General features: G+C 42.5%; 3 protein-coding genes across 5 annotated transcripts in view; all 3 read left to right on the top strand.

Annotated features, from left to right (window-relative positions):
- LOC126568464 (MRG/MORF4L-binding protein) overlaps positions 1–10,802 on the top strand; it is a 99,628-nt gene that overhangs the window by 33,936 nt on the left and 54,890 nt on the right. The window lies entirely within an intron of this gene.
- Positions 201–5,146, top strand: LOC126568518 (uncharacterized). 2 transcript variants are annotated; one of them, XM_050225006.1, is made up of 3 exons: positions 201–291; positions 357–560; positions 4,799–5,146. In XM_050225006.1, exons 1-3 carry the CDS (start codon positions 286–288, stop codon positions 5,144–5,146), a joined length of 558 nt encoding a protein of 185 aa, XP_050080963.1. In that variant the 5' UTR covers positions 201–285. The 2 variants fall into 2 exon arrangements, with proteins under 2 accessions (XP_050080963.1, XP_050080962.1); XM_050225005.1 differs by lacking the exon at positions 4,799–5,146 and having other exon boundaries at positions 357–909.
- LOC126567693 (titin-like) lies at positions 6,494–9,416 on the top strand. Its single transcript, XM_050223910.1, has 4 exons — positions 6,494–6,552; positions 6,618–7,164; positions 8,643–8,725; positions 8,865–9,416. Exons 1-4 carry the CDS (start codon positions 6,547–6,549, stop codon positions 9,414–9,416), a joined length of 1,188 nt encoding a protein of 395 aa, XP_050079867.1. The 5' UTR covers positions 6,494–6,546.

Genomic DNA, 10,802 nt, shown 5'->3' with positions numbered 1-10,802 from the left:
TTACACGAATTTTTTATTTTGATGATAACATAATCAATGTTGGGCGCGACTAGCGAGTGTTGCTCATGAAATATAAGTTAAGCAATAAAAAAAGATGTAACCAACACTTTGAGTCACGCTCTTTGGCTTTTCTGGTGAGAAATTGCTTCATAAAACCCTGTGAACGAAAGAGAAGCAAAAGAATGGCCGCTATCCACTGGTCAATATAAAAAGGTGCTGGTTGTAGCAGATCATCATTCAGTTGAGGATCTCCAGTCGTGCAGTACATTCAACCAGTAGGCAGACATGAAGGTAAGCATCCGCCGTGAAGACAATCCACCGCAGAAGGAATTTCACAAAAAGGGCTTTTCTTCCAGGCGTTCATTGTGTTCTCTATGGCCCTGGCACTCGCCAGCGCGGCGGCAGTCGATGATTCCAAGAAGGAAAAGCGCGGACTGTGGGAACTGGGATCGTCCCAACAGGAATCGTACGAGACCTACGGCTATGACCATCAGCAGTCTCACGGATACTATGGCAACGACTACTCCGAGAAGGAAGTGAAGCAGATCATCACCAAGAAGGTCCCAGTTCCATACCCAGTTGAGGTCGAGAAGCACGTCCCAGTCGAAGTGAAGGTCCCATACCCAGTTGAGGTTGAGAAGAAGGTCCCAGTGTACGTCGAGAAGAAGGTTCCAGTGTACGTGGAGAAGAAGGTTCCAGTGCACGTTGATCGTCCATACCCAGTGGAAGTGAAGGTTCCAGTCCATGTCCCGGTCTACAAGAAGGAATACGTCGAGGTCCCGAAGCCATACGCAGTTCATGTCGATAAGCCCTACCCAGTGTACGTGAAGCAGCCAGTGTACATTGAGAAGCAGGTCCCAGTGACGGTGCACATCAAGGAGCACCAGAAGAAGCCATTCTGGGGTTAAAGAGATGCTTGCGAGATGTTATTTACTGGTAGAATAAAGATCCTTAATTGATATTCAAATATTTGTGTTTTTGAAAACTTGATTAAAAGCACAGTTATACCGACAGATTGAGAAAATGTCGGTAAACGGATTGAGATCCTTTCCTCTAATTATTTGCATTACGAACAATCAAACAAAAGATGAGAGAAGAGCAAAATCTTAGAGACAAGTGTAGGTGTTTGATCGTGCGTCTTGTAACCAGTAATGAATACATCGGCGGACGGAGGAGGCGGCCCCCTCGGGCCCGGACAGCAGTTTCGATTGACGGGCCTTTTATTAGGCGCCTAGTAGATCGTTGTACGAAATCGTTCTCGGGGCCCCTGATGTTCGTCACAAATATCCGATTGGCTAGATCTCACCTGATGCAGACAATGTTCTGAAATAAGACTGCGTTTCTCTTCACACGAAATGGTTTTAAACATCGAATTATATCGACAAACTAGGACAAATTAAAAGGGGGCGAGGGAACCTGGGCCAAAAAATAATATGAAATATCTTACACTAAAAGTCATGTTGCGTATGAGGTTAATGTGTATTTCGGATTACAGTTTTCTTAGGACGTCATGAGGGCCTCATCTTCTTCTTCTTCTTGGGTTAACGACCTCTAAGGTCATGCCGGCCATCGAAATGGGTTTCTAGACTGCCGATACCTGTAGCTGGTTAGTCAGTCCTCACTACGGGGGGACGGACCGGATGGGATTTGAACCCCAGTCCTGCAGTTTGAAGACCCGCATCGTCGCCATTTTCACCACAGGACACCCTCTGACAAATATATCATAGTATTAAATTAAAAATACTTATTCAACACAAGCGGTGTTGATAATACGGCCCTGGACTGTCATAATCAATTGTAAATAAATAAATAAATCAAAAATACAATGTAAACATCCCATTTAACGTGGGTTGAATAAAAAAAAGAAAAATTGTGGTAAGAACCAATGCTTTGTGGCCATAGCAAAACCAATCACTTCCACGTTTGATAGCAAAGGAAAATGCTTTACAAATAAGACTAATCCCTTGTACAAAAATCATTTAAAAAATCAAATAGTGACACAACAAAATACTAAAACGCATAAGTGAAGACAAAAGAGGTATAGGAATTCGTTTTTTCAAGCTCAATCATTCAAATTCTAATGCATGAAATTCGAATGCAAATACATGTTTTTTTCCTTACACGTATATTTTTAATTCGAAGAAAATATTATCAAAGCTCTCAATGCTGCTACCAACGCTCACGAAATACAAGTTAAGCAATAACATACTAGGTGCAACCAATATTTGAGTTACGCTCTATTGCTTTTCTGGAGAGAAATTGCTTCATACCTGTAAGCGAAAGAGAAGCAAACGGATGACCACTATCCACTGTCTTGCCAATATAAAAAGGTGCTGGCAAAAGCAGATCATCATTCAGTTGAGGATCTCCAGTCGTGCATTCAACCAGTAGGCAGACATGAAGGTAAGCATCCGCCGTGAAGACAATCCACCGCAGAAGGAATCTCACGAAAAGGGCTTTTCTTCCAGGCGTTCATTGTGTTCTCTATGGCCCTGGCCCTTGCCAGCTCGGCGGCAGTCGATGATTCCAAGAAGGAAAAGCGCGGACTGTGGGAGCTGGGATCGTCCCAACAGGAATCGTACGAGACCTTCGGCTACGACCATCAGCAGTCTCACGGATACTATGGCAACGACTACTCCGAGAAGGAAGTGAAGCAGATCATCACCAAGAAGGTCCCAGTTCCATACCCAGTTGAGGTCGAGAAGCACGTCCCAGTGGAAGTGAAGGTCCCATACCCAGTTGAGGTTGAGAAGAAGGTCCCGGTCGTCGTCGAGAAGAAGGTTCCAGTGTACGTGGAGAAGAAGGTTCCAGTGCACGTTGACCGTCCATACCCAGTGGAAGTGAAGTACCCAGTCCATGTGCCAGTTTACCAGAAGGAATACGTCGAGGTCCCGAAGCCATACGCAGTTCATGTCGATAAGCCCTACCCAGTGTACGTGAAGGAGCCAGTGTACATTGAGAAGCCAGTCCCGTTCACTGTTCTCGTGAAGAAGGAGCATAAGAAGCCATTCTTCGGTTGAATCTGAAATATATCATTATTATAGACTGAATATATTGTTGTATTTTCTAATTATTAATCGAAGCCTTTACAAATTCGTAATGTTGATGTCCCGTCCCGATGCACGAGCATTCATTATATCAACAGATTGATGGGTTGTACAGATGTAACAACTGTGCATAGTTTAGTAAACCAATATAGAATAACCAGTTTATTTGTATATAATAAATAAGGAAAACCTTTATTTTATAAAAACCGATTAATCCAATAAAATATAATATGCTACTAGTCGGTTTACAGATCGACTAATTACAATTGCCAATTTAGACTGTCTGTTGAATAATTTTAAGCGGCAAAGAGATATCTTGACAAGTGTGTAGCCGCTTATTTAATTCAGTCAGATATCATATGATCCTATGTGAATGTTTAAGGCCGCATGCCTAATAAAGTTCTCTGGACTAAGATTTTTGGGAGCTTTAATTTTTATGACTTCCCTTATTGGTTCTACTATGATCTATTAAAACACCATTGATACCACGTAGTCAGGATTGATCATCCAACGGTGAACAGCATTATGTTTTGTGTGTATGAATGATATGCATGGTGCACTGTCTAACACATATGATTGTCTCTTATCATTTTTGTCGCTGAGCCGAGCCCTTGTCCCGTTTAACGAATTGAGACCGTAGGATACCTCCGAGTCAGTCAACCTTCCAATTCCGGAGGATACCTTCGACTTGTTAGCAATAATTTCGTCTAAATTGAAGACCGGAGGATACCTCCGACTTCAATGAACAGTTCAAGGTGTTGGTTAGCACACTGCTTCATGGAAGTTGTTACTCGCTAATTTATTCTATAAAAATGATGATCGATCCGCAATCAGCTACAATTTTAATCCAAATCTTGAATCGATCAATTTTTAACCTAGTTCAATCGATCGTTGTTTGTAATGAACGTACGATCGCTTGATTGATTTGTTTATGTTTCCTTTTATATTTTTTTTTATTTTCGAGTCAGCTCATTGGCTCATTTCGTTACGTACGGTTTGTTGGGGTGCCAGCAACAATTTCATTTGTTAAAAGTTGAAGAAAATATAAAAATAATCAAGCACTACAGTTTTGATGAGCTCTCAAGATTGCAAAAATAAAGAAACAGAATGATATTCTTTATCCATATCTAAACGAGAATATGCCTAAAATCAGAAGATGGATTTCAATATACACGATTCAATAACAAAAATAGAAAAAGTGTTGAATATTTAGTGCTACTATCATACATTGCAGTGACAGTATAACTGTGTCAAGCAAATAGTAAGATCGTCAAGAGTGAAAAAAGAAAAAAGAGATGCAACCTACGCTGTTTTGAGTTACGCTCCATTGCTTTCCTGGCGAGGATTACATCAACAAGTGCAAGGAGAAGAAGTCGATGGTCATCTACCGCAGTGTGGTCAATATAAAAAGGTGCTGGCAGAGCAGATCATCATTCAGTTGAGGATCTCCAGTCGTGCAGTGCATTCAATCAGTAGGCAGACATGAAGGTAAGCATCCGCCGTGAAGACAATCCACCGCAGAAGGAATCTCACGAAAAGGGCTTTTCTTCCAGGCATTCATTGTGTTCTCTATGGCCCTGGCCCTCGCCAGCGCGGCGGCAGTCGATGATTCCAAGAAGGAAAAGCGCGGACTGTGGGAGCTGGGATCGTCCCAACAGGAATCGTACGAGACCTACGGCTATGACCATCAGCAGTCCCACTATGGCAACGACTACTCCGAGAAGGAAGTGAAGCAGATCATCACCAAGAAGGTCCCGGTTCCGTACCCAGTTGAGGTCGAAAAGCACGTCCCAGTCGAAGTGAAGGTCCCATATCCAGTTGAGGTTGAGAAGAAGGTCCCGGTCGTCGTCGAGAAGAAGGTTCCAGTGTACGTGGAGAAGAAATACCCAGTGCACGTTGACCGTCCATACCCAGTGGAAGTGAAGTACCCAGTCCATGTGCCAGTTTACCAGAAGGAATACGTCGAGGTCCCGAAGCCATACGCAGTTCATGTCGATAAGCCTTACCCAGTGTACGTGAAGGAGCCAGTGTACGTCGAGAAGCCAGTTCCGTTCACTGTTCTTGTGAAGAAGGAGCACAAGAAGTCATTCTTTGGTTGAATCTTAAATATACCATGTTGAGTTGAATATCCTGTGTTTTCTAATTATAGTTGATTATTGTTTTTATTTATTAGTAATTGTGAAGTTTCACTTCTTCTACTACTTGTGTGATTTTGAAACAACTGGTGCTTTTCTCCTGATATTGTTGGCTCCTTTCCGCTTCTACCTGTGATCCAAAGTTGTTTTTCAAATGATTGTGTTTTTGAAAACATAAAATCATAAATCTACCAATAGATTAAGAAGGTATTTCCTGTCCTGTAAATCTCCGCATTACGAACGATCTAAGAAAATATAAGGCATGAGCAAACGATTTTCGTGTTGATTCCCCGGTACAGCTTGTCGCAATAGCGGTACTATCTATGTTCCGTAAGGCACATAGGACATGGAATTTAAAGAAAAATTCATGAGCAATTATGTGTGATGAGCGAGATTTTTCCCACTCAATGAACTTTGAATATGTCTTAGAGAAATGCAGAAGTCACCAATCCACTTTTAGAGAACTTGAACCGAAATATTTTGCTCCGTTCATCCAGATATGGCTATCACATACGTCCGATAAATTTGACCCCACTTAAACGAGGAAATGTGGGGCTGTGTATCTCTGCGCATGGAGCGCTGCGATCTAAAGATGGAATTCTATTAACAAACTCAGACAAAACAAAGGGGTGTGAGAGAACCTGTGCCACAAAATAATATGAAATATGTTATACTAAAAGTCATGTTGCGTATGAGGTTGAAGTGTATTTCGGACAACAGATTTCTGAGGACGCCATGAGGGCCTCATTCAGTAAAACTAACAAATCAAGAAAGCCAGAAACGATAGGCCAGCACGTACTGAAATTTTAGTACGAAATAAAAGCAAGAAGAATATGAATATCCTATCCTCCAAAAATAGGATTAAAGAACGAGTTATTCTTCACAGCCTGGATTCCAAAGCAGGTTTAGAGAAAAGCGCGTGCTTAAATATATAAATGTATGGTAATATAAAGCTAAAATAAAATGTAAAAATCCCCTTTAATGTGGGCTGAATTAAAACAAAGCAAATCGATGTAAGAACTGATGCTTTGTGTGCAATTTGTTATGCATTTATTTTCCTTACACGTATATTTATTTCGAAGATAACATTATCATAGCTCGGCGCAACTAGTGAGTGTTGTTTATGAAATACAAGTTAAACAATAAAATACAAGATGCAACCAATACCAATACAATACAATAATTGAGTCACGCTCTATGGCTTTTCTGGTGATAAATTGTCTCATGAAACCCTGTGAACGAAAGAGAAGCAAACGGATGACCACTATCCAAAGCCTCGTCAATATAAAAAGGTGCTGGCAGAAGCAGATCATCATTCAGTTGAGGATCTCCAGTCGTGCAGTACATTCAATCAGTAGGCAGACATGAAGGTAAGCATCCGCCGTGAAGACAATCCATCGCAGAAGGAATCTCACGAAAAGGGCTTTTCTTCCAGGCGTTCATTGTGTTCTCTATGGCCCTGGCCCTTGCCAGCGCGGCGGCAGTCGATGATTCCAAGAAGGAAAAGCGCGGACTGTGGGAGCTGGGATCGTCCCAACAGGAATCGTACGAGACCTACGGCTACGACCATCAGCAGTCTCACGGATACTATGGTAACGACTACTCCGAGAAGGAAGTGAAGCAGATCATCACCAAGAAGGTCCCAGTTCCATACCCAGTTGAGGTCGAGAAGCACGTCCCAGTCGAAGTGAAGGTCCCATACCCAGTTGAGGTTGAGAAGAAGGTCCCGGTCGTCGTCGAGAAGAAGGTTCCAGTGTACGTGGAGAAGAAATACCCAGTGCACGTTGACCGTCCATACCCAGTGGAAGTGAAGTACCCAGTCCATGTGCCAGTTTACCAGAAGGAATACGTCGAGGTTCCGAAGCCATACGCAGTTCATGTCGATAAGCCCTACCCAGTGTACGTGAAGGAGCCAGTGTACGTCGAGAAGCCAGTCCCGTTCACTGTTCTCGTGAAGAAGGAGCACAAGAAGTCATTCTTCGGTTGAATCTTAAATATACCATGTTGAGTTGAATATCCTGTGTTTTCTATATATAGTTGATTATTGATTTTATTTATTAGTAACTGTGAAGGTTCTCTTCTTCTACTACTTTTGTGATTTTGAAACAACGGGCGCTTTTCTCCTGGTATTGTTGGCTACTTTCCGCTTCTACATGTGCCATGGATCATTTCAAAAAGTAGTTATCTTATCTTAGTTACTTGACTCGTACGGTTGTTTAATATTCACAATGAGTGCCCATTTTGTAGAATTGGGAATCCATCGGTGAAGCTTTGATTTAACAAGAAAAATAGATCTTGTTTAAATATTCATGCATACTATTAATCTTATTTATTGGAAGGAAAATTTCAGTTGAATGTTCATGATGAATGAATGTTATATATTATATTATATACATCAGGCGACCAAACTACGATAAAACCGCTGTTGTTTAGCATAGCCTTATTTAATTTTTTTCTTCTTTCTAAGCATTTGTGGTCTTTTTGAAGCTGGTTACAATAATGACAGATGGGTTTGATCGGCTATCTTAGTACAGTTAACTATATTTCATGCATAGTATCTAACAAAATTGCAACTATACTTCTTCATTGGTACATTTCTATCAAGCTTTCCAATAGAGATACTTATGTCAACATAGTTACATACAATGTCAGAATTGGTTACGAGAAAAATTTTATTCCTCAAGAACTTCTTGAAATTTTAATTTTAAATAAAAATATTCTGAGAACTCAATATTTACCAATAAAAATATATTGATTTAGAGTTAAACATAGCTGGCCTTCATTGGTTCATTGGAATTTTATGAATTAAAATTTTACAACAGCTCAATCGTCATACAGCATTACACATGTAATGCGATGAATGTAAGCGCATAGCAAAAACATATGAAATTAGTGTTGACCTTGCATGTGATAGGCAACGTCGACGTCAAGTCGATTTACAAAACTGCTACAAGATTAATGGTGCACCGGAAGGTGTAAATGGGTTCATAGCTATCCACATCAGCCGAGCCAACTGTAACGGAAGTTCAAAGTACTGCAAGATCCACCTTGCCACAGAAAGTTATCCACCGACGCAAATGCAATCGGTGACTCGTACTGTTAGGTAAGGTTTAGTGTCAACGCATCAGCGACCTCAATGGAAAGACCCAGTATCGGTCAATACCCCTCGTGACAGGAGCCTGGTGGCCGCATGAATTGGGTTCGGTCGGATGCGTTTTCCATCAAGATGGGGCCATCCTCCCCACACTGGGCGATGGGTGCGATAAACTTTTCCTTTCTCGTCAATTTTCTCTGTTCGTTGAAAATAAAAGAGGTGAAACAAAATAAAGCTAACCCCCTTTATTAGGAATAACGATGTGATGCGACCGGAGTGGCGACTAATTGCGCAAAGGTGCAAACGTGTGCGGTAACTTATTTAGGTTTTTTTCGAAGGGGCACTTTTGATGTTCACCAACAACAGATGAGGAAGAAGAGAGCGAGTCGACTTGGGTGGAGACGGTCGGTATAAAAGATGCTCACCGTCGACCAAAGCAGTATCATTCGGTTGTGATCGTTCACTGGTAGCACGTAGACGGTAGACACCAAATATCGGTAGGCAGACATGAAGGTAAGTATTGAAGTTATAGTTGAAAGATGGCCAAGGCAAGGAACCGATCGTTACTTAAATTTGATCTTATTCCAGGCGTTCATTGTGTTCTCTATGGCCCTGGCCCTTGCCAGCGCGGCGGCAGTCGATGATTCCAAGAAGGAAAAGCGTGGACTGTGGGAGCTGGGATCGTCCCAACAGGAATCGTACGAGACCTACGGCTATGACCATCAGCAGTCTCACGGATACTACGGTAACGACTACTCCGAGAAGGAAGTGAAGCAGATCATCACCAAGAAGGTCCCGGTTCCGTACCCAGTTGAGGTCGAAAAGCACGTCCCAGTCGAAGTGAAGGTCCCATACCCAGTTGAGGTTGAGAAGAAGGTCCCGGTCGTCGTCGAGAAGAAGGTTCCAGTGTACGTGGAGAAGAAATACCCAGTGCACGTTGACCGTCCATACCCAGTGGAAGTGAAGTACCCAGTCCATGTGCCAGTTTACCAGAAGGAATACGTCGAGGTCCCGAAGCCATACGCAGTTCATGTCGATAAGCCCTACCCAGTGTACGTGAAGGAGCCAGTGTACGTCGAGAAGCCAGTCCCGTTCACTGTTCTCGTGAAGAAGGAGCATAAGAAGCCATTCTGGGGCTAATTTTGTGAGTTGCGAATGATGTTGGATTGTGCAATACACTAGTTGATCTAAAATTATTCTCTTCTGTTTTCTATTTATTATTGAACGCATCCAAAGCACACACTGGTGAGCACGGTGACAATATGTATTCCATGAGCATGCCCAAAAGTGATCTAGTTACCTACATTCTGCAAGCCACGCAATGTTTAGTTGCCAGGGAGACGGGCAAGAGTGCAGTACATAATTAATGGGTTGATTTAATTTTGGTAGTAAATTTTCTAACCCGGTTAGGATATGTCCTATTTGGAGGTAAATTCCTGTTGAAAGGGAGAAGGAGGACCATTCGTCCCAATGTTGTTTATTTCTTTTATTACAGCAAACTCCCATTAAGGTCTACTACATTGAAAACTATTAAACGTGTAAGATTTACTGTAAAGAGTCTCTCTGTCTCTGAGTACGAAACCCGATTGGATCCATTATGCATTAAAATGCATATGTGGCCTTGGTGGTTAGCCCTTTTCAAGATGCTGTCTCGTTTTGACTTTCCTCCTTCTCTGTGATGTTTTTTTTTTATATTGTTGGTTCAATGTACTCCGCCTACTCGACGGCCTAATTCCGCAGTAGCACATCTGCCATGTTCGTGGGCTGTGAGCCCGATTATTATCCCCCTCCACTCCCGCCTTCGCTAGGATTATGTGCACGGGGCTTTTCGCATGTTCCTCATGACGAGGAATAAAGCAAATTGAAAATAACTGCTCACTCCCCGAAAATGGGTTTGCCGTGTCTGGGCGGCCAGCTGCCAAATGAATGCAGACTGTGCAGCAGTGTTCCGGTTTTTCGTCTAATGAGCTGGCCGCAGCAGTGTGCAAGGCCCGGGTACGTACGTGATGGATGGTGCACATCGTTTTGGTAGTTGTCACTGCAGCAGCGGCAACTGCCCTATAACTGCCCCTCTCCCCCTCCCCCCCCCCCTCTGTTCGCCGATTCGTCATCATCCCTGTGTGACTTAGTAGTTGCCATGTTGGCTGTCAACGATGTGGCCCGCTTCATGTGAGAGGATGAAATTATTCATAACCATACAACTTATGGCCGTTCGTTCCCTGCTGAGGAAAGTTTTTGTTTTCTTGTCTGTGTTGTTTTGTGTCCCACTGTTTGAGGTTGCTCTTCGCTCTTTAAGTTTGTGATATGTTGTGTGTATGTCTGAGGGTTTTCGTAGAAAGAAACCGGGGTTGAGTTTAGTTTACCGAGTGACATAAAGAGCGTGATCCGTGACATTTGAAAGTCGTTAGTTGTCAGTTTATTAATCATGTACCTCCACCAGAATGGGATGTTTGATGTGCAGATGCTTGCTACTTGGCGCTGTTTTCGTAGTTCTCACTAAGGGGGAACAGTCCGGATGGGATTTGA

Source organism: Anopheles maculipalpis, chromosome 2RL (assembly GCF_943734695.1).
Source record: "Anopheles maculipalpis chromosome 2RL, idAnoMacuDA_375_x, whole genome shotgun sequence".
NCBI lineage: Eukaryota > Metazoa > Arthropoda > Insecta > Diptera > Culicidae > Anopheles > Anopheles maculipalpis.
This window is presented reverse-complemented; position numbering and strand designations above follow the sequence as displayed.

Excerpts from the sequence above, each read along its gene's own strand:
- LOC126568518 (XM_050225006.1), top strand. Across the intron at positions 561-4,798 it reads AGCAGATCATCACCAAGAAG|GTCCCGGTTCCGTACCCAGT; the intron begins GTCCCAGTTCCA and ends ATCACCAAGAAG.
- LOC126567693 (XM_050223910.1), top strand. Across the intron at positions 7,165-8,642 it reads GCACAAGAAGTCATTCTTCG|ATGAGGAAGAAGAGAGCGAG; the intron begins GTTGAATCTTAA and ends CACCAACAACAG. Across the intron at positions 8,726-8,864 it reads GACCAAAGCAGTATCATTCG|GCGTTCATTGTGTTCTCTAT; the intron begins GTTGTGATCGTT and ends ATCTTATTCCAG.